Source organism: Labeo rohita, chromosome 3 (genome assembly GCF_022985175.1).
Source record: "Labeo rohita strain BAU-BD-2019 chromosome 3, IGBB_LRoh.1.0, whole genome shotgun sequence".
Classification (NCBI taxonomy): Eukaryota; Metazoa; Chordata; class Actinopteri; order Cypriniformes; family Cyprinidae; genus Labeo; species Labeo rohita.
Genome location: NC_066871.1, coordinates 4,303,652 through 4,327,259, shown reverse-complemented (window position 1 = coordinate 4,327,259; position 23,608 = coordinate 4,303,652). Strand labels below are relative to the sequence as shown.

Below are 23,608 nucleotides of genomic sequence, written 5' to 3'. Positions count from 1 at the left end.
TGTTATTTATGGCCAGAAGAAACAAGGGTTTATTTAGAATCAAGAATTCCAATCTGTATGAAAAGGAATAATAATAATCAAATAGAATATTATTCTACTTCAAAACAATTCCAAAATAAAGTTATTTTGCATGCTTTGTTTCTTTGTTAACAAAGTTATTTTCAGCCATAAACATTAGTTCTTGGGTTATGCAGAAGAAGGGGAGGAGCAGACAGAAGCCTCTTATCCAGGTAATCTCCTGTTTCCATCTGCTGTTTCATCAGCCATCACTGAGCGCTTCCACTTCCACCGAACAACAGCGCAGTGTACGGATCAGCAACATATGTAACACCTACAGTCCTGGCATACAGAAATAAATAGAGAACGTCCATTAAATATTCCCTTCTTTTCCAGATCATGCTGCTCTCTCCTGCAGCTGAGCGCAGTCAGGAAGGTTTGCTGTCGGTGCTCTGGGAGCTCCTGGAGGATCAGTCTCACCGTGAGCTGTTTGGTCTCGAGTTGGGATCAGGCACAGGGCAACATGTGGTGCACTTCGCTCAAGAAATGCCCTTTGTAACATGGCAGCCATCAGACATCAAGGAGGAAGCACAAAACAGGTAAAGTACACAAGTTCTTTTCTTTGTGACTGTGTAATTACAAGCCATTATGAGGCATATCATAGAATCATAAGCGTTTGTAATGTGGCGTCTCTGCTGCAGCATCAGAGCTTACATTGGAGCCACTAAAGCAAAAAAAGTGCTGGAGCCGGTGTTTCTGGATGCCAGTGAACCCTGGGAGAAATGGGCAGGACTTCCACGAAGCTCCTGTGACATTATTATAGCAATAAATCTGCTTCAGTACAGCCCTTTCACCACTGCAGAGGTATGATGCCAATATACATAATATTGATGTATTACTTTTTAATTTATTTAAATGTGTATTTTTATATATAGCAGACTATTAAAAATACTTGCACTTCACAAAATAAGTAACTATAAGTAACTAAGTAAATATATTTCTAAATGTAATTTATTCCTGTGATGCAAAGCTGAATTTTTTATTATTTTTTTGTAGAATTCAATGAAAAGTACAGCTTTTATATGAAATTAAAATAGATTTACTGTCTTTTTTTGATTAAGTCAATGTCGATTTCTTTTAAAAAACTTTTAAACTTTTGAACTGTATTGTATGTATTTAAATACAGTTTTGAAAATGCATTAATGTAGTCTTGTATCCACAGGGTGTGTTTAAAGGGTCTGGGCAGATACTGAAACAGAATGGCCTTTTAATGACTTACGGAGTGAGTTTGAGTATTGTATCATTTTCATTTGATGTTTTACAGTTGAGTATATGAAACATACAATGACTGTATGATTTTGAGATCCATCTTTTCACACTGAGAAACTCGTAAGCAACTATTACAGAAGACTCAAACGCTCACTGATGCTTCATAAGGAAACATGATGCATTAAGAGCCGGGGGTGAAAATTTTTTCATTTGAAGATCAGGGTAAACGCAACTGATTTTGTCTTCTGTGAAACATGTAAGTATCTTCTGTAGCTTCTGAAGGGCAGTACTAAATGAAAACTATGATATTTAGGCAAAAGAAGAAAAATGTACACATCTTCATTCTGTGCAAAAGTATTCACCCCCTGGCTCTTCATACATTGTGTTTCCTTCTGGAGCATCAGTGAGTGTTTGAACCTTCTGTAATAGTTGTATATGAGTTTCTCAGTTGTCCTCAGTGTGAAAAGATGGATCTCAAAATCATACAGACATTGCTGGAAAGGGTTCAAACACACAAAAATGCTAAAAAAAAAAAAAAAAAAACAAAGAATTTGTGGGACCTGAAGGATTTTACTGAAAAATAGCAGACAGTTTAACTTCAGGACAAACTATCACTAAAAAAAAAAAAAAAAAACACAGCTGTGGATCATTCAGGTAACAAGGTATTAAGAACCAAGTGTATGTAAACTTTTGAACAGGGTCTTTTTTTTATAAATTCAACTATTATTTTATCTTGTGGACTATATGTATACGTCTTTTATGTGAAATATATTATTCAGGTCAGTACTAAATTAAAAATAACGTGCCTTTTGTATGATCCCTCTTATTTGGGTAAAATAATTGACATTTTACAGATTCTGCAAGGTGTATGTAAACTTTTGACTGTATGTTTTTGATAAACAACATATAGTAATAACCTCACGGAATGAAATGTGTCTCAGCCGTATGCTATCAATGGGACCATCACCCCAATCTGCAATGAACAACTGGACCAGACGTTACGCCAGATGTGAGTTTTCAAACCGTTGCTTCTATTTCAATATGCAATATATTGGTATTTATTAACTTTAAAGATGAAATACGTAGACATTTTTTCAGCTTACAAACCTACTGTCTGCCTTGCCCTGTTTTATAACTGTCAATCAGGAACCCGGACTGGGGTCTTCCAGACGTCGATGTGCTCAGACAGTTGGCGTTCAGTAACGGAATGAGAATGGAACGAATGGTGAGGCGAAATTAATTATTTAAATTAGGATTTAGAAATACTTGGGCAAATCTCACAAAAACATGTCAAGTTCAAATCACATTTCACCCCAAAATAAAAAAGAAAAATTAAGCCTATTTTAGGACGTCTCTCATTTTTCTTTTTTTATTTAAAACGGACATATCATGAGAATCTGACTTGGTAAAATCGGGTCCCAGGTGCATCTGCCCTCCCAGAAAATGTGAAAAGGGACAACCAATTAACTTTGTTTTGGTAAGCCTTTCTCTGCAAGCATGTGAAAATGAGCCGCTCATATTTTGCTCCCCACGTGACATAGTAAGAGGATCTTATTACAATATTACCACTCCTTAATCTACATGTTTCCACCCTCAGCGCCTTCATTTTTTCGCGAACGACAACGGTGTACCAGTTCTAATACCATGGCAAAAATTGGAGGAAAACATGTTAACCGCTCCGTGTTTGACTGCACAGACGAGCACAAATCACTATTTAGAGTCCCAGCCTCAGAGGAGACAAGAGAGCAGTCGATTAATAAAATAAATTTGTGTGTATTTGACAGTTTAAGCGCAATGAAACATGAAAGAGAAGTTAGTTTAGTATTTACATGCCGTGACAGCCGCTTTCTGTTCGCTCAGAAAACCCTTTATCAGAAGTTTAAACTGATACGGCATGATTTCAGCTTGATAGACATCATAATCAAAACTAAACTAAACGTATCTATGCTATAAGTTGTAAAGGCACAGCTCTATTCTGGAAAAGGGGGCGGGGAGCAGCAGCTCATTTGCATTTAAAGAGACATGCACGAAAACATTGTGTTTCTGCTTCCACTCAAAATAGGCATTTTCAAAATGATATAATAAATGATCTGTGGGGTATTATGAGCTGAAACTTCACAGACACATTCTGGGGACACCCAAGACTTATATTACATCTTGTAAAAAGGTGCACACTAGGTTTCCTTTAATTGCCAACTTGGCACTAAATCTGAATGGTCCTAAATACAGGCTTCATTTTCTTTAAGAAAAACACATTTTGCTATGTCTATTTAATAATTTAGTTTAATTTGATTAAATTGGATTCAAAACAAGTTTCAGATTTAAAACCAGCTTTGATAATCTGTCTGGTGTGTGTTATTCAACAGATCGAGATGCCTGAGAGTAACAAATGCCTTGTCTTCAGAAAACTGTAGGAAATCTTTCCAATCCGTGAACATGGATCCAGTTTGCAGAATAAAATATTTACGATGTTTCTCTTTCTTTTAGTTTTCAAACAAAGTCTTCAAAAGACAAATAAAGAGATTGACATTGTTTTATTGTGCACATACCTTCAGAGACAAGAAAAGAAACATTTCCACTAATGTGTGACCCATAAAAGAACAAGATATTTATTAAATATGATCTTTTTAACATGAGGCGGATCAGTATGGAATAAAGATGATATTAAAGGGGTTACAGACGTCACCGGTTGTGTGTGTGTGTGTTACAAACATGCAGCGTTCACGTCATCCATCAAAACCATCCACAGGCTGTCAACAGTTTTTACAATCACTGTTAAAAATAGACTTCCTTTGTCTGCAATTGATCCAGTACTCAATTTTGCACTAATTAACTGGTGACGAAACCACAGCTTTGAGATCGATCGATTGGTCTAATTTTGCGCAGTCAGGTCTGAACCCCTGGCTATGCCACTCCACGAGCAAAGACAAACGGATGTGACGTCTGGCAAACTTACATGCAGTACCTGGAAACACCAGCCTGTTTATTTCAAATAAATGGCAGTTAAGTTGACATCTCATTGGCTGTTAATTATACAACAGAAGCCAATGTTTGCACCGTCTACCGCATGAATCATTAGCAAGGATTCCACAACACTGATCCTAAACGCAGAGCTTCTGAAATATTTCTAGAATCGCATACATGGAAACCAGCACTGGAATGTCACATGATCTTATAGCATTTCAGAGCAAATCGGAGCTGGAAAACTGCTATGACGCCTCAGCGACCTCTGCTAAAGCCAGCAAGTCTCTTAACCGAAGATAGAGGAAAAAAAATAAGGCTGTTACATATTCACTCATGCAAACACGTCTTAGAAAAATATGAGACAAAAGGATGGTTATGTCGTGTCTTTCGCATCATATTGTGTTTGTTTCTCTATGGCAAGAATGACTAACTTCGCATCAAGGAAAAACTACATTTGCAGAAATCTAGAGATGAAAGTCAGCGGTAGGATGAATCTCACAACATATCCAGGTCATATTTTTAATAGAATCTCAGTTCTGCCACCTAAGCTTTGGTGAAACTTTTTTGATAAAAAGTCAAAGAGATAGTAAGTCATAATTTTGACTTACCTCAATTCTGACTTAGTATCTCATAATTCTGACTCTTATTACTATGAGCGTAATTTCAACATTAAAATAATAAACTATGAGATGCTAAATCATAATTAGGATTGACAAAATTATAACAAAGTAGAAATTTAGCATGGGAACACAATTTTGAATTGTAATTTTGACTTTGTATGAGATCATAATTCTGAGATAAAAAGTCAATTATGACATCTTTTTCATCTCATAATTGTAACTCTCATAACTGACAGTCTAATTTCAACTTTAAAATAATAACCTAAATTATGAGATACTAAGTAAAAATTGAGATTATGACAATTATGACAAAGCAGAAATTATCTCATAATTTTGAATTGTAATTTTGAGTTGGTGTAATTTCAACTTTAATAAAAAAATATATATGAGATACTAAGTCACAATTGAGATTGATAAAACTACGACAAAGTACAAATTTAGTATCAATTTTAACTTTGTATGAGATATTCTCATTTGTCATTTTCTGAGATAAAAAGTCATAACCTAAATTATGAGATAGTAAGTCACAATTGAGATTGACAAAACAATTATGACAAGTTTCTGACATAAAATGTCATAATTATGACATTAATTGACATTAATAATCTTTTTATCTAATAATCTCAATGACTTTCAATGTTAAAACAAGACATTATGATACATAAGTTGAAATTATGATATCAATTATAAAACAACAGAAATACAATGTCATTTTGACATTGTATTTTAACTGATGTCATAATTATGACTATTCAATATTGCAGAAATGAGCTTTATACATTTCCATACACACAAAAAAGCTATTTTATTATAGGACAATTAAGACTTTTTGCAACATTCTCAAAGCATATTTTTACCAAATTTGAAGATATTTTTTTTGTTTTGTTTTTTTGTTTCCCATTGTAAATCTCATTACTAATATTCAGTCATTTTTAAATCATGGTATCAGGATAAAGGCAGTACAACAAGTAATACCATGTAGCTACTTGATAGTTTAAATGATATACCAATTTTTGCATCACAATAATACGAATGGAGCAAGGAAACAAGTTTAATCGTCATAACTAATGTCACAATACAAAAAAATTTTAATGGTCTAAAACAGGTTTCATTTTCTTTAAGCAAAAAAATGGGGTAAAATATGATCTAGACATTGAGTTTTGTGAGATTCATCCAGTTAAGAGACAAGGTTCCCCACCAGCTCCATCTGTAGCCTCTCCTCCTTCATTCAAAGAGACAGGGAGAGGAGGGGGGACTCAGACAGCCAAATGCTTTTACAGTATTTGTACACCTTCAGTATTTGTGGAACATAGTGAAGCGAGAGCAAGTGTGGGGTAATAAACCCAGAGGTGGCAGGGTAAGGGAGAGTTGAATGTAGTGTGCTGGACCTGGTGGGTAAAGGCATATGATGAGCTATGATCAGTCAAATGAAATGAGCTGAGCCTCTGCGCTGCCCGGAGGAGCCTGTGCCGGCTGCTGTTGTGATTGCTGCTGCGGACCGCCGGGGGGAGCCATCTGTTTAAAAACAGCACCATTCAGATTAATACAGTGCCAGCACACTTTGGTTCCAAAAGTACTTTTTTTGCCTTCAGTTTCCCACAGGGATTTAAAAAAAAAAAAAAAATTCTACATTTAACTGCTGACCTGCTGATACATAGGCTGCTGTCCAGGCATGTAGGGCTGTTGGGGAGGCATGTTGGGGTCTTGTCCTGGAAGAGCGGTCATCATATTCTAAAACAGAAGTTAACAGCAATCAGTTAACAGCACAGTCTTCAAACTTTCCATCTCATATGGTTTGTGTAAGTATGGATCTGAGGAATACAGGTTGTAATGTAGAAAAAAATCTATGATACAGTAAAACGTACCTGCATGCTGTATGGCTGGTAGCCCATGTAAGCAATACCGTTGGTGGGAGCAGCCTGGGACATAGGGGGCAAACTCTGAGCTTGGGAGACCACGTTCTACAAAAAGAACATTTAAACATTCACGCCAAACCATCAAATTAAACTGTACAACTCATTAAAGGAGAAGTCCACTTCCAAATAAAAAATGTAAAAGGTTATTGTGACTTCTTGCAATTCTGAATTTAAAAAAAACTTGCAACTCTGAGAAAAAGTGTGCAACTTTATTTCTAAGAATTGTGAGTTTATCTCACAATTCTGACTTTTTTCCTTGTAATGTTCAAAAATTGGAAAAAAAAAAGAGACTCAGAATGATGAAAATTCTCACTTAAAACTCGCAATTTTGAGTAAAAAAGTAAATGCAAGTTATATATCGCAATTCTGATTTATTTCTCAGAATTATACATTTTTTTTATTTGCAATTTTGGATTCTATGAATCAAAGTTGAGTTTATATCACCCACTTATGAGAAAAAAAAAAAATCTGAACTGTGAGATGTATATAAAAAAAAAAAAGTCTATTATAAGCTGGTTTCCGCCACTCAATAACATTTTTTAAAAAAGGTATTGCGACTTTTTATCTCGCACTCAATTCAGTTTTTTTTTCTCAGAATTGTGAGTTATAAAGTCTGAATTGAGAGATATAAACTCACGATTCTACGAACAAATGTTAAAATTGTGACTTTATTTCTCGCAATTCTGAATTTTCTTCCTCGTAATTTGGACTTTTTTATTTTTATTTTATTTTTTTTTACGCAGAATAGTGAGACAAACTCGCAACTGCAAGTTATAAAGTTCAATTCCGAGGGGGAAAAAAAACAAAACAAAACATATTTTCTTAGAAGTCCGAGTATCACAAATCTCATTTAAAAACTCGCAATATTGAGTAAAAAAGTCAGAATTGTTAGATAAAAAGTCACAATTACCTTTATTTAGAATTAGAAATGGGCTTTCATCAATAACAACACTATGTTACAAAAGCAGTAAAATAAGTATTTTCAGGTAAATGTACAGATGTAATCTTCTGACCTGGTAGCCCTGTGTGGGTGTGGGCTGGTAGTTAGTGTAGGCAGGGGTGGTTGTGGGAGGGGCTTGTCCAGGGGCAGCTGGCTGCCCGCTGGTGCCTGCAGTCTGATACATGTAAGCGTTCACCATGTTGGGATCTAAAAGAAAGTGAGCAGAGAATCTGTTAAACAAAAAGTGCCACAACTGTAGCTGAACTAGTTTATTAATTAAAATATTTTTAATAAGAGAGAGAAAGAAAGATGTTTGGTTGACCTGTAGCTGATACAGGCATGGCCTGGTATGGACCACCGGCTGCAGTCTGTCCAGGCTGGTTCATGTAGACTCCATGCATGGGCGACCCCTCCACTGAACCAGCAGGACTGAAAGTCCCAGGATAGCTGGGAGGGCCAGCAGGAGGATATACCACCCCTCCTGCCACATTAGGCGGCAGTGACTGCATCTACAAGCACCAAACAGTACATTAAAAATAGGGATCTAAAAACTACTTGATACAATTGAAAAGCAATATACTAATTTTAATATTGTCCAACCCTACAATTCTCAGTAAAAGCAAACTTTAACAAATACATACATCACTTGTATAGTTATCACGGCTGATTCATTGATCTGCACAATGAACGTGTCAAATGTGTAAATGCAGCAGTGCACACCTGTGCGTAAGGCAGAGAGAAGGCAGGCATCTGTGCTCTCATCTGAATGGTGTGTTTCTGCTGCTCCAGGCGCATCTGTCTCTCCTTCTCCTGCTCCTGCAGACGCTGGATTGCGAGCTGCCTTTGCATCTCTAGGTACTCCTGCAGTAACCAATCACAGTCAGCTTTCGCTCATCACATGTTTCATAGGCTCAAAAGAAAAGCAACTTGCCTGTTTCTTCTGCCTCATGATCTCCAGTTTCTGGGCGAGCTGGATTTGTCTCTGTCTCTCTGCCTCCTCGGCAGCCCGTCTCAGTTTCTCCCTGTGCTCCTCTCTCAGAGCGTTCAGTGCCGCCCGCGCGTCACGCACCTGTGCCAGTTTGTCCTGAAGTCCCTCATAGTACACTGTGCGAGAGAGAGGAGACAACATTCATATCACAAGGGACCTCATAATTCAGAAATGTTAGGGACGATACTTTCAAACTGCAACCCACCAAGCTAATATATTCGTAAATTGTCTAATTTGGAAAGATTAGTTATCCACACTGGAAGTTACTAAGATAAGATGCAGTTAACAGCTTGGAGGCAGCAGTTTCTGAAATAATTTATATTTGATACATACTGATTCATTTACACATTCTTTATTAAATTATGTATTATTTTATACAAATTATTGCTAATTATTTTAGTAAATACAGTAAACTAATACAAAAGCAGTTATGCATGTTATTTACTGTCTTTAAATTAAATTGTGAAAAAAAAAAATGATTAAAATAAATGAGATGATTTATTTAAACTGAAATTAATTCATTTTCAAATTATTTCAAATTATTTTAGTAAATATTGTAAACAAATATACATTTCTTTGCAGCAGTTATGCACATGATATTTACTATTGTTAAATTAAATTGTGAGAAATCAAAATGACACATAGAGAGAAATTTAAATTACACATTGGGGAAAACATCCAATTTGTTTCTATGTATGGATTTGTATTTATTTTTTATTTTATTTTAATTGTAATTTTTATTGTATTAAACATTGCTTTTAAAAAATCTTTGCAGCAGTTATGCATGTGATATTTACTATATTTAAATTATATAATAGGAGAAAAACAATTTATTTTGATTATTTAAATTTAAATGTATTCATTTTAAATTTATTTCTAACAATTTCAGCAGTTATTGATGTGTTATTTACAATAATTAAATGAAATAGTGGGAAATCAAGGCACATCACCTGATTTATTTGGAACATTCAAACTAAAATTGGTTTATTTATGATGTAATTTATCATGTAAAAAAATGAAATTTAAATTGTTTATTTGGGAAAAACATCAAATTTATTACAATCATTTAAATTAAAATGTATTCATTTTAAATGTATTTCTAATTATTTTAGTAAACGTAAAAAATATATATATTTGCAGCAGTTACTGATGTGTTATTTACTATCATTAAATTAAATAGTGTGAAATCAAAACATTGTTGATTTATTAGGATTGTTTAAACAAATTGATTATTCTAATTATTTTATTAAATATTACTTAACCTTTGCAGCAAAAAAAAAAAAAAAAAAAAAAAAAAAAATATATATATATATATATATATATATATATATATATATATATATAAATCTTTGCAGCAGTTATGCATGTGCTATTCTCTTATCTTTAAATGAAATAGCGAAATATCATATAAATATAGGCCATCGGACGACCACATATAAAGGGTACAATTTGTTAACATTAGTTAGTGTGTTTGCATCATGTACTAACAACTGAACAACAATTATTTTTGTTTTGCAAAATATAAATTGATTAAAATTAAGCATTTAATACCAAAAATCAAATGCGTGTCTTTCACTACTTGGCATTAACAAATTACTAAAAGAGGTTTTCTATGCTCACAGGAAAGACCTAACTAGCTGATAATGAAATTATGTTTCGATTATTTTCATTTGCAATAATTATTGATTTTGTTGAATAGTTGTTGCAGCCTCAGATCAAATCACAACACACTTTGGACCCCATTTACACCTATATTTAGCTCTGTGTGTGGATGTTGATACCAGGTGGAAATGGGCTTTAGACACAAACAAGCACACGTGACTCACGTCTCTTTTCATCCAACTGGTTGAGTATTTCCAGCAGCTGTGGGTGCATGTTGTTGATGGACTGGAAGAGAGAAAGCACAGCGCTGTCGTTGGTGATGCTGCGGCCACGCATATGGTTGCTCTTCATGCGGTTAAGGAAGGTGGTGACGGCGTTCTGCAAGGCCTTCAGGAACTGCTCATGGTTCTCCTCAGATTCTCCATTCTGATACTGCTGCTGCAGAGACAGACACAAGACGTTCAGTGCACAACATAATTGAAAATGTTCATGATTATCCATTTTCAGTGCTCCAAGTACCTCCACTATGTTGATGGGTTGGACCGGAGCGTGGCTTTCCACTGGTTGGCTGATTGGCACAGGCTCAGCCAGTGAAACTGGAGCAGGAGCAGAGGGGGTGGGACTCTTGCGAACCTCTTCCTGTTTCTTCTCCCAGTAAGTTCTGTTTAGGTAACGGGCCAGCTGAAAATAATTTAAATGTTATTTAAATACACTGATTAGGTTGTTCATATTTTACCATCTAAGGCAGCAACGATTCCCATATTCTATTCAAGTATTCGATTTTGAAAACCCTTGATTGCATGTTGCTCGTGTTGAGTAATCCGCTATGTACTGGAAGTGGCGCATTCCATATATGAAACCCATTTAAAAATCATAAAGTATAATGCTATTGTGAATTCACAAACGCTACAATTCAATTGAATAAATACATGTGAGGCAGGTTTAATATATGCGCTTTAATTATTGACATGCATGTAGGTTATGTATGTCAGAGCGGCTCCATTCACAGTAAATGCTGATACGCAAACTGTTATTATGTACATGTGTGGAGTGTCTCAAGCTCCATCTCTGCATGTTGGTTGCGAGTTTGGGTTTATTATAACATTCATCTCGGAAAGCAACATGCACCACTTAATCAGCTTTGTAAGGTGAATCATTTATAAAGCTACGCAAACACAAGAGAATATCCTTCTCTATATGCTAACCGCTCATCGCGATTTCAAAATAAGTTTAAAACCTCACAGTTTACACATTTTGATGTTCACATATTCAAGAAATGACAGTGGCTGTAGCTTTTCTATCATAAAGATATGTCCATACATTACAGATTGAGTGGACCCAAAAAAAAAAAAAAAAAAAAAAAAAAAAATTATCATCCGATTACTCGATTAATCGTCAAAATAATCGTCAGATTACTCAATTACAAAAAAAATAAATAATAACAATCGTTAGTGAGAGCCCTACTATCATTTGTTTTAAATTAACGTTGGTAGTATTTGAATTGATGCTATTGCATGGCAGATACAGATTTAAAATTAAACAATATACAGATACACGATCTTGATCTCTTTTTTTTTTTTTTATAAAAATTATTTTTGTTTTTTTGGCCAACTTATTTTAAAAAATCTACAAAAGATTCTTTAAAAATGGTAAACATTTTTAAAAGTCCATTTTAGTTTATTAAAAATGCTGAAAATTCAGCTTTGCATCACAAGAATAAATTACATATTAAAATATTGAAGGTAATTTAAAATTCTAATAATATTTCATATTATTACTGTTTTTACAGTATTTTTGATCAAATAAAAACAGCCTAGGTGAACGTAACAGACTGTCAAAAACAAAACAAATAAATTCATCCTACCAATTCCAAACACTTGAATAACTGAATTCTGCTACAGCATTGACATACGTGACCCTGGACCACAAAACCAGTAAAACGGTATATTTGTAGCAATAGCCAACAATACACTGTATGGGTCAAAATGATTTTTTTTTCTTTTATGCCAAAAATCATTAGTATTTAAGTAAAGATCATGCTACATGAAGATATTTTGTAAATTGCCTACCATAAATATATCAAAACTTAATTTTTGATTAGTAATATGCATTGCTAAGAACTTAATTTGGACAACTTTAAAAAATATATTGTCCTATCCTAACAAACCATACATCAATGGAAAGCTTATTTATTCAGCTTTCAGCCCTTATGACTGGTTTTGTGGTCCAGGGTCACATATCTACTTTCCTAACACACATTTAAAATTAAATAAACTTTTTTTGTAGGGAACTATTCCTTTAAAATATTTTTTTTACCTCTGGATCCACATCTTCAGCTGATGGAGCCGATGAATTCTGAAAGGTAACAATAGACACAATTTATCCATTAAAAAAAAAAAAGACAAGGCGTTTCAATTAATTACTTAAATGAACGTTTCATACCACAGGTGAAGAGTAAAGAGTGCTGACAGGAGGGGCAGAGGAAGTCACAGGAGTGGGATCGGCTTTGGGGTACGCAGAGTAAGTGTTCTTCTGTCTCTGTAAACCAACACAATCATCATGTGACACTTTATTTATGCTGACAGAATGGTTGGCTGATAGATGTTAGTGCACACGTAGACATCGTACCATCCTCTCCTTCTCCTCCGCTTCACTCTGAGACAGTGCGATGGCCAGCTGCAGCTCCTCTTCCTCCTGCAGTGCGGCCTCATCTCTCTTAGGAGGCATCTGAGGAGCACAGCAGCAAGAGGAAGTCAAGAAGAAACAACAGGAAGGTGAGCAAAGGGCACTATACACATTTTAGTTAGATTTTGTTTTAATAGAAATATTATCAGCGCATAAATGCAGAAATTTTAGCTGACACTATTTTTGCGTTATTTAAAATATATGTATATTGGCAAATATTGGATTTTACAGATTAATTAGGAATAATTAATAATTAGTAATTAATAAAAAGGTTAAATCACTGGCTTTTCACTAAGACAAAACTAAATAAAAAATAAAAATAAAAACACACCAATACTGATATGATCATTGATATACTGTGCATCTATATTAAAGGTGAAGAGTGTAATTTCTACACTATTAACTACACCAAACGAAACCGCAAACTGTCACTGGTGTGAATCTGATTTTTAATTAATTTAGCAATGATGCATTCATATTTTTTGATATTCTATCATAAAAAAAAATCCTGAAAAACATTAACATTCTCAAAATTTAGCAGCGTATCAGAATGATTTCCGAAGGATCATGTGACTCTGGAGTAACGATGCTGAAAATTCAGCTTTGCATCACATTAATAAATTACACTGTAAAGTATGTTACAATGGAAAATGGTTTATTTCAACTTGAAAAAACATTACTGTTTTTCTTTTTACTGTATCTTCAGTCAATTTCTTTTGTCTTTCAAAAAAACAAACAACAAAAAAAAAAAACCCTTACCTTATCATATTATAATAAATTAACTACTCCTAAAACAGCCAGCTGTTGTTTCAGCAATTCTATTTGGTCATACTAGTGGCACAGAAATGATACACTTCACCTTTAAATACTGCATTTATTACTGATTGGATTTGGACTGACAGTAAACACAAACTAGACAGTAATACGTGCTCTCACTCATGAGCCTCAAAATTGCTTTGCATTCAAGGTCCAAATAAACTTGTGAATGAATGATAAACTATTTGGTTTCTTGTCCGTTTCAATAAATTTGGTGGTATGCTTCATAATTGTGACGCCCATGAGAGTGAGCCCTCTATGAAATGTAACTACTTACTGATTCGGTGGGCACTACCTGAGACTGCTGGGACAGAGGGCTGGTCAGGTACTCAGGGGGAAGCTCGGACTGCCCAGTGCTGGCGGCCTTTCCTTCGGCTTTCCTAGGAGGGGGAGAGAGGGAGGGGTGGCTGGTGAGGAGGAGGGGTTAGAAGACACACACATTCTGGTAAATTTCTGGGGGTCAGCAGGTTTATGAACATGAGAATCCCAAGGGACAACTCCAAGACAACATTACACAGATATGAAGAAACTTTCTGTCTAATGCCTACATCAGCTACAACCTGAGATTGGTCATAAGTGACTGGTTTGAACAACAGTCATATAATAAAAAAATAATATGTTTTTTAAAAGAAGGATTTTGTGGGACTTTTTTCAGATTTTTGAGGCGGCTTTTCTCAATTTGCAGGTTTTTTTTGTTTTTTTTTTGTAGGGCTGTTATTTTTTTTTGTAATCGCATCCAAAATAAAAGTTTGTGTTCACATAATGTATGGGTATGTGTACTGTGTACATTTATATGTATAAACACACACACACACACACATGCATGTATACATTTAAGAACAATTTGTGCCATCAAATGATTAATTGCACTTAATCACACCCAAAATAAAAGCTTTAGTTTACATAATATGTGTGTAAATATATACATATATACATTCATGCATACATACATGTACAAAAAGTTTTTAAAAGAAGGATTTTGTGGGAATTTCTTTCTGATTTTTGTGTCATGTTTTCTCAAAAATTATTGCATTGTTTTTTTTTTTTTTTTTTTTGTAGGGGTGTCAAACGATTAATCACGATTAATCACATCCAAAATAAAACTTTGCGTTTACATAATGTATGTGTGTGTATTGTGTAGATTTACATGTATAAATACACACAAATGCATGTATACATTTAAGAAAATTTTTGCTGTCAAACGATTAATCACATCCAAAATAAAGTTTTTGTTTACATAATGTGTGTGTGTGTGTGTGTGTGTGTATATGGTGTACATGTATATATAAATATACATACATTATATATTTTGATTATTGATATATTTTTAATATAAAAACAACATTTTTCTGAAACACATACATGTGTGTATTTATATTTACATAATAAATATACACTGTACAAACACACATTATGTAAACAAAAACTTATTTTTGGATGCAATTAATCATGATTAAGCATTTGACAGCACAGCACAAATATGTTAGATTTATATTAAATATTTATATCTTATGTAAAATTATATATAAATAAAAAATATTTACATAAATATTTGTAAAATATATACATGTGTGTGTATTTTATATATATAGTACACACACTTATTACGTAAACGCAAACTTTTATTTTCGATGCGATTAATTGTTTGACAGCCCTAGTTTTCTGCAGTGAAAATTCACCCCAGACAACATTTTTAATATATATATAATATAATATATATACATATATTTTTAATATATATATTTATAATATATATATTTATATAATGTATTTTATAATGTATATGTTCTAGCTATATGAAGATTCTTTAAAAAAAAAAAAACAAAACAAGTGAATACCCTTTCTCAAACAACAAAAATAAAGGCAAAAAAGTAGGTATCTGTCTTTTTTTCCGTATACTCACTTGTTGAGAAGCTCGAAGCAGGGCTCACACACACGCACCTCCTTCTCAATGCCAAACTTGGGTATGGTAGAGTACTTAGAAGAGCACTTCCCACAGAAAATCTGCCCACATGCCCTGCAGTGGTGCTGAATAAAGAGCCAGCAGCAGTTATGCATCATAAAACTAACATATACATTGCACTTCATAAACATTATATAATGAAGGATGATAGATTTTCAAAGGAACTGTACATACCTTTCGGGTCATAACACCAAACTGAACCCTACATCTGTGACACTCCTCAGCGTCCACCCAATCAGGGGCCTGGGAGAGAAACAAGACAAACCTATGACAAACCAAACATCTCAGAGTGTGGAAAACATGCTTGATTTACTCAGTTAATCTCACCCTTTCCGCTGCAAACATGGCATCACTCTCCTTGAATTCTGGGAAGACATGACCTGAACGAGTTGAAGCGATTGGTTATCTTATCTTAGCTTAAAAGTTTCACAGCTTGACATCTTATTTTTACTGGCATTTGAAAACGACTTAATTAAATTCCACACTGGACAGTATTTGAATATAAACTGCAGCAGTGCGTAATGTATCATATCATTCTGGTTCTGCAAATCACTACATGTGTGAACGACCTTCAGAAATGTATTTTATGTTAACGAATCTGCGTAAAGCCTTACCTTCCACCTTCATGATTTGATAGGTGTCCTGGACGACTTTGTACTTGGGCTCGTTGCGGAAGGCGTGGGCCCAGGCCTGGATTAGATAAAGGATCTTGTTCTTTACGTTCGGTTCGGGTTGTTTCTAAACACAAGAGAGTCACATTCAGTCAGTGACAGCTTCAAAAACAATATCCAAGCTGTAAAGTCAGAACTCAGAAGTCGCCTAACCAGTTAGTTAAAAAAAAAAAAAAAAAAAAAAGCAGAAATATATCAAGCCTCTATGTAACCACCTCAAAACCTTTTAGATATTACGGATCAGAAAGCAAAAGAACTCCAGGAACAGCGTGTTTCTGATTACTGCTGAAACGTCCCTCAGCCAAATAAACATGTGACGCATGACTCAATCAGGAAGTACAGTGCAGCGTGAGTCACTGGGTCTGACCCACTTTGAAAGATCATAAAGGCAGGGCCAATGACAACTCTTAAAGCAACAGTAACAGAATATAGGTTGAGTTTAGCAGGAAACACCTTGAACAGCTCCTTCAGCTCCTCCATTGTCTGCTTGCTGGCCACTTCATCATGAATCGTCTGGCCACAGTTCTTCACCACTGACTCCAGAACCTGTTTACAAGCATATTTTAACTTATACACATGACCTTGACTAATCAAGGCATAATGCAAAAACATCTTTATTTCACACAATCTTGTATCAACTACGTATAAACATTAAGCAACATTAACAACACATGCGTCTGGTGCTGCTGATGCATTACTTTTTGTTGTTTTTTGAAAACCCCTGGTCTAGTGCTCTCATACTTACCTCTAGAGCATAGAGTGCGACGTGTGGATTTTTGTCGTTGAGTTTTTTCTTGATGGCGCCAATCGCATATTTCGCCCTGGTGGTGGAAAATAACATAACTGTATATAAGGAAGTCAAGGCCATATTTAGCACAAGACATGACTGTTGCTCTTCCACTGAAATGCAATCACATTAGAAAATGTTATCTTACTGTGTATCGCCCTGCCGAATGAGGTCACATATCTGCAAAATGGACTCCCAGTCTGTCTCCAGTAGCAGCTGACTGGTAGCCTTATCTGTGAAGGATTGAAGAAGCAGTTTTATCATCAAGTGTTATTAGAATCAATTCGATGAAGGTCTGTTTATTGAAAACTGAGACTAAGAAAAGGAAGCAGAAAAGGCCATGTCCACGTTTGACGGTATAGTAAAATATATCTTACACTACCAGATAAAAGTCGGATACATAAATATTCCTATTTCAAGTTTAAATAAAACAATCAGATGGAGAAATTGTAATAATAACAGAAAAACTCTGTTTATTTGGCAGCAAATAAAAGGGTTTAATTTTCATTTAATTAAAAATAAATGTTTAATGCCTATATTTGATTATCAGATACAGGCATTAAAAGCTGGAATCCTAGGGGAAACACTGCTTACTGTCCAAAAACTTTTGACTGGTAGTGCATATCTATATATCTTTTCACTGGCACATGCATACAGGATACAAAAGCATCTGCTATGTACAAACATCTGACATATGTCTTTAAGATGTCAGTTTTACATACATTCTAAATAATAAGCATCTTAAAGACATTGAATAAACGTCTATTTGACGTCTGAAATGTCCTATAGACGTACTGCAAAAAACAAACACTCTAAAAATGTCTTGCAGATGTAAATGCAAACGCCAAATAGATGTCTCTGTGATGTATGTCGTTAAAAATATCTTTATCTGTGTTTCAAAAATGAATGGAAGGCATACAGATTTAGACCAACATGAGGGTGAGAAAAATAATGACAGAATTTTCAAAAGAAATTTAAAAATTATAATGTCATCCACATTATTTAAGTATTCTGTAATATCCAATTTAGAACTCGATGATATTAGATTAAAAAATTAAGCAAATAAAACAAATTACATTGTGCATTTGACAACTCATATCTTAATGTTTATGTTTTACTTCAAAAAAAAAAAAAGATCAATCAAGACATTTTTTCCACTAAATGAACACCATATTTAATTTTCGCCATTTATAGGCACCAAAATATTACAGAGCAATAAATAAACAACACGTACCAACCTATAGTACAATACATATTACGAAATATTAATAAAAAAAAAATTAACAAAACAAGCGGAAAAAGTTAATTATTAGTTAATTTGGATGGCCAATAACTCACATTAAAATTATCACAATTTTCAGAATGTTACATATCTTAACATATCCTAAAAAATATACTGTATAATGAATATTTTACATATTGTCCAGTATATTACACAATCCCCAAAATCAAGAATATAAATTACAACCCATAAGCAACATATACAAATCTATAATTAAATACAAGTATATTCCATATGGCTTCATTCACTTCGTGACGTCTTGAAAATGGAGCTGGTATGTTTAACAGGAAGTTACTGCTATGTGGTGAACCTCTATACAAATGGGCCAAAACATCCTCTCTCTATTTACACAGAACCGCTCGATTAGACGAGCAAACAGGAAGAATCAACCGTGACTAACAAGAATACCTTAAAATCCTCAAATTACACCTTTCCAAAAGGTGTGGGCGACTGTAAATACATATTCATATGAAACGTCGCAACAATGTTTATAAAACCTGAGTCTAATTAAATGTGCGGTTTAAATGCCTACTCAGCAGCGCGATTTGGTAAAGACAAACACAACGTACTGTCAACGACTTCAGACACACAAGACAAAGTATACAAAATGAGAAACCCATATAGGGTTTATTATTTTAAACCCTATTTGTGCTATCTGTAACGTTAGCTTGTGAAAAAGAGGCCCGAAAATACCTTTTAGCTTATGTGTGTTGCTAACTAGCTTACGTAAAAACGATTCGTCAGCTACAGTTACAACACCACACGGTTAAACTGAAAAAAAATGTTCGCAATGTCATGTTTAAGTTCATGTCACCGGTGTGTTAAAGCTCCGGTGAGGAAAAATAAAGACAATAAACGTTAAATGATAACGTTCCCGTGACTGTTCAGGCTGTGCTAACATTAGCATTAGCGGACACTTCATCTATGTGTCATCGATAACATCACTCTAACAGTCGAAATAAACGCTGAAAACATTAAATATAACACATACCCAACAGTCTCTCAAATGTTCCGCCGCCTTTGCCCATTTCTGGTCTTTGATATCAGGACGCTCTGTGTCTGTTTTGCTGTTGCTCACCTGTGTGAATAAGCGAGTTTCACTGCCGGGTAACACGCGCATGCGCGTACGACATGACGCAAATGTCAGATAAAAGTCTGTGTGACAGTAACATTATTTATCCTCTGACACGTTTTCATTTGTTTTCACATATATAATATAGACAGTGCAGCATATTATATTATTATCTGCATTATTGACCATTATAGCACTATCACAACGACACAATAAATAAATGTTGTATTGATCATAATAGTAAGAACTGAGAATATGTAGAACATTTGTGTGTACCAGTCTGAATGCTGTATATTTTTTGAAAGCCATGCCATATCTTCAACTGCCTATACATTTGTGGGTACTGTGAAAAAGGTACCTGAATGCAACACTCGTCCCATACATAAAAATAAAGCCCTGGTGCCAACCACACTCTCTTTAGGTTCCTTTATCCTTTATACTCCAGCTGTCAAGACAACAATAACTACTTTTCTATATTTTACAACCCCGGATTTTCATTCATAGCATTAGGTCATACATGAGTCACTACCTGGCGCAGTAAACAATGCAGCTATTGTAAATGTGGTGCTGGTGGTGCAGCATACAGCGGTATTGTACTGCTGTCTATAGAAGCAGCCCCCATAATCACAGCCAGAGATGCTCGGAGAGTCAAGACAATGCAAGCCAAGAATGGCTTCATTTGAACTGAACTGTTTACACTAGATAGAGAGTAGACTTTGTGAATGATTTTTAACTTTATGACCTTCAAAAGTAGGAAGAAGGATTTCTTTATTATATTTTCTCATAAGTGGTTACTGATTAGATCAGCAATAGATAGACCATCAGACTGTATTATTTTTTTCAAATTTATGATGTTGCAAACCTATATGAATATGTACGAACACAAAAGCAGATGTTTTAAGAAATGTCAGTGCTTTTTGCCCATGCAAAGAAAATCAGTGGAGTCCAATGTTGTTCAAAATATCTCTTTTGTGAAGAAAGTAGGTCATTCAGATGTAGAGTAACATGAGGGTGAGCATTTACCATTCAGAAACATTTTATGTTTGGTATTCTATTAAATAATGTTACCATCTTAAAGGGATAGTTCACCCTAAAAAAAAAAAAAAAAAAATCTGCTATCATTTACACAGCCTCACATTGTTCCAAAGCTGTAAGACTATCATTTATCTTACAAACACAAAGAAACATATTTTAAATGAAACCTGTTTTCTGTCCTTCCATTGAAAGTCCACGCCTCTAAAACTTTGACACTTAAAATTTTAATAAAAACTTTGTGGAAGTAATCCATATGAATGAATGAATCCATGTTTTCTGAAGAAACATAATCACTTGATGAACAGATTTAATTTAGTCTTTTATTCACATATAAACACTAATCAATGCACATACATAGAGCACATCAAAAATAGTAAACCGTACTTGTTTTTTGCACCAGAACCGATGAGGTTTGTTCTTGTGTCATGCGAATGCATTAAAGTTTTTGCAAAAATTTCTTCAAGAAAGATTTCTTTAATGTCTCTTCCGTGGCCCAGATAGCACATGTACATCTGCAAGATGTCTCTTAAAGATTGCTTGACCTGGAAAGCATCTGCTGTATACAAACATCTTTAGGATGTCAGTTTTACATACCCTGATAGCACACACACATCTGGGAGACGTCTATTTGATGCCTGCATTTACATCTCGAAGATGTATTTTTTTAGAGTGTTTGCTCATCTGCAATACGTCTATAGGACGGTTCCTATCAGATGTCAAATAGATGTCTATTAGATGTCTTTAAGATGTTTGTGATTTAGAATGTATGTAAAACGGACATCTTACAGACGTCTGTCAGATGTTTGTACACAGCAGATGCTTTCCAGATCAAGCCGTGTGCTATCTGGTTACATTATAAATCATAAACATCTTAAAGACATCTAATAGACAGTTATTTGATGCCTGATAAGAAACGTCCTATAGACATATTGCAGATGACCAAACAATCTAAAAACACGTCTTGCAGATGTACAATGCAGATATCAAATAGATGTCTCCATGAAGTACATGTGCTATCAGGGGAGGGACAGAAATGTTAAAAATATCTTCATTTGCGTTTAAAAAGTGAACAGAAGTCATACAGGTTTAGACCAACAAGAGGGTGAAAAAAATTATGACAGAATTTTCATTTTTGGTGAACTATCCCTTTAAAAATCATGAGTGACATCATCAATCATCTTCATAAATGGACAGACCTCCAAAGAATTAAAAGATGACACTATAAAGGATTTAAGGTTTTATTATTGAATAACATAATAGACCAATGCAGAGAAAGACAGACTTATAAGTGGACATTAGAGGTGGCAAGGAAACTTGATTTCACATTTCTATTCACTACCTCCGTCAGACTACAGAAATATTCTGAATGATAAAAAATAGATTAAAATTAACTCGAATCTATCACAATGGGAAACTCTAGCAGAGAAGGCTTTCGGGGACTGGTGTGTTGCTGCTGGTCATTAAACATAACCCTTGACCTGGGCTGCTCCTCCCGCTCGACGTGGGCTGCTCTCGCCGCTACTAAATGTAGGAGAAGAGGGAATCCCAGGTGGATTGGACCCTGCGTAGAGTAGAGAGCCACCGATCAACAGCAAAGCCGAACCACCCCAGCCCAGGTAGAGTGCAGGGCCGAGCTCACGTTTGTGAGGGGCCGCCACATAGGGGTCATAGAAATCCCTGATGATGGAATGGGCCGTCCAGCAGACAGGAACAAGGATGAGGAACCCTGCGATGACAAAGAGCACGCCAGACACGCGGGCCAAGCGCGCCTTGAGGCTTGGCAGACCCACGCACTCGGTGCACTTGATACCCAGAATACCCAGCGTGAGTGCCAGGGTGCAGATGAGCAAAGCAAGAACCGTCAAACCCCGAGCGGCCTTCATGTCACTAGGAAGAGCCAGCAAGCTGTCATAGACCTTGCACTGAATCTCACCTGTGCTCTGCCAAATACAATTCATCCACAGGCCCTCCCATGTGATCTGCGCCGTTACAATGTTGTTTCCGATGAAGGCGGTGACCCTCCACATGGGCAGGGTGCACACCAGGAACCCGCCCACCCAGCCTATGATGGACAGAACCAGGCCGAGCAGCTGCATGCCGGTAGTTGCCATGATGAATCTTTTCCAAGAATGATCACTTGGAGGAGTCTGATGGATGGCACAGATAAAAACCTTCGATATACTTCAACGTCAATGAGAATTGCGAAGACAAAGTCCTTCCAAAGTGAGTTCCAATATATGAAGTGCGTAGACTGACCAGTGGACCTGAGGATTGAAACAAATGCGTACAAGTTAGAGAAAGTTACCAGATGTTGTTACAGATAGAACACATACTAATAGGTCTTATATTTGTGACTCTCCGAAATGTTTCTAAAAAATTAACGGCCTTAAACCAGTCATGTAGAATCATGCTCCAGGAGGGCCACCATCCAGTTTAGCACTATCCCTAATTAAACACACCTAAACCTGCTAATCAAGGTCTTCAGGTTCACTGTAACCTTCCAAGTAGGTGTGCTGGAGATAAACTCTATAGCAGGGGTGCCCAAACTCGGTTCTGGAGGGCAGGTCTCCTGCAGAGTTTAGCTCCAACCCCACTTAAACACACCTGAACCAGCTACTCAAGCTTTTACTAGGCATAATAGAAACTTCCTAGCAGGTGTGGTAAAGCAAGTTGAAGCTAAACTCTGCAGGACACCCGCCCTCCAGGATCGAGTTTGGACACCCCTGCTCTATAGGAACATGGCCGGATATAGGACACACCTGTATTAAAGGGAAGTTCTGGGCTCAATTTAAGCCAGGTGTTTCCAAACCTGCTCCTGGGGGGCCAAGTCCTGTAGAATTTAGTTTCAACCTGCCAAAAGACACCAGCCTAGAAGTTTCTATTAATATATAAGATCTTGATTAGCTGGTCCAATTGTGTTTAACTGGGGTTGGAAGTAAGATTTGTTGGAAGCTGGCCTACTGGAGCACTCAGAGTTAAGCACTATCAACAGTATTTGTGG

General features: G+C 35.5%; 3 protein-coding genes across 8 annotated transcripts; 1 reads left to right on the top strand and 2 right to left on the bottom strand.

Annotated features, from left to right (window-relative positions):
* The first annotated feature begins 243 nt into the window (after positions 1-243).
* zgc:103625 (methyltransferase-like 26 B) lies at positions 244-3,741 on the top strand. The gene is made up of 7 exons (XM_051105741.1): positions 244-305; positions 394-596; positions 699-861; positions 1,220-1,279; positions 2,208-2,275; positions 2,413-2,491; positions 3,633-3,741. Exons 2-7 carry the CDS (start codon positions 397-399, stop codon positions 3,678-3,680), a joined length of 618 nt encoding a protein of 205 aa, XP_050961698.1. The 5' UTR covers positions 244-305; positions 394-396; the 3' UTR covers positions 3,681-3,741.
* Positions 3,742-3,785: 44 nt separating this feature from the next.
* hgs (hepatocyte growth factor-regulated tyrosine kinase substrate) lies at positions 3,786-19,626 on the bottom strand. 6 transcript variants are annotated; one of them, XM_051105735.1, is made up of 21 exons: positions 19,492-19,626; positions 17,367-17,451; positions 17,177-17,252; positions 16,885-16,977; positions 16,375-16,498; positions 16,088-16,140; positions 15,935-16,003; positions 15,701-15,825; positions 14,075-14,204; positions 12,925-13,023; positions 12,739-12,834; positions 12,613-12,651; positions 10,816-10,977; positions 10,521-10,734; positions 8,638-8,810; positions 8,427-8,567; positions 8,029-8,215; positions 7,780-7,913; positions 6,716-6,811; positions 6,495-6,581; positions 3,786-6,365 (listed from the first exon to the last, which is right to left on the bottom strand). In XM_051105735.1, exons 1-21 carry the CDS (start codon positions 19,526-19,528, stop codon positions 6,270-6,272), a joined length of 2,316 nt encoding a protein of 771 aa, XP_050961692.1. In that variant the 5' UTR covers positions 19,529-19,626; the 3' UTR covers positions 3,786-6,269. The 6 variants fall into 6 exon arrangements, with proteins under 6 accessions (XP_050961692.1, XP_050961693.1, XP_050961694.1 ...); XM_051105736.1 differs by having other exon boundaries at positions 14,093-14,204; XM_051105737.1 differs by having other exon boundaries at positions 14,075-14,177.
* Positions 19,627-21,831: 2,205 nt separating this feature from the next.
* On the bottom strand, positions 21,832-22,718 carry cldnk (claudin k). The gene has a single exon (XM_051106019.1). The coding sequence runs from the start codon at positions 22,716-22,718 to the stop codon at positions 22,068-22,070; it is 651 nt and encodes a 216-aa protein (XP_050961976.1). The 3' UTR covers positions 21,832-22,067.
* Between the last annotated feature and the right edge of the window lie 890 nt (positions 22,719-23,608).

What these genes read in the sequence shown, in the direction of transcription:
- zgc:103625 (XM_051105741.1), top strand. Translation starts at nt 397, where the DNA reads ATGCTGCTCTCTCCTGCAGCTGAGCGCAGTCAGGAAGGTTTGCTGTCG. An exon ending in GCCTTTTAATGACTTACGGA is followed by an intron (nt 1,280 to 2,207) that starts GTGAGTTTGAGT and finishes AATGTGTCTCAG; the next exon opens with CCGTATGCTATCAATGGGAC. An exon ending in GAATGAGAATGGAACGAATG is followed by an intron (nt 2,492 to 3,632) that starts GTGAGGCGAAAT and finishes GTTATTCAACAG; the next exon opens with ATCGAGATGCCTGAGAGTAA.
- hgs (XM_051105734.1), bottom strand. Translation starts at nt 19,528, where the DNA reads ATGGGCAAAGGCGGCGGAACATTTGAGAGACTGTTGG. An exon ending in AACATTTGAGAGACTGTTGG is followed by an intron (nt 17,452 to 19,491) that starts GTATGTGTTATA and finishes AATCCTTCACAG; the next exon opens with ATAAGGCTACCAGTCAGCTG. An exon ending in AGCTGAAGGAGCTGTTCAAG is followed by an intron (nt 16,499 to 16,884) that starts GTGTTTCCTGCT and finishes TCTTGTGTTTAG; the next exon opens with AAACAACCCGAACCGAACGT.
- cldnk (XM_051106019.1), bottom strand. Translation starts at nt 22,718, where the DNA reads ATGGCAACTACCGGCATGCAGCTGCTCGGCCTGGTTCTGTCCATCATA.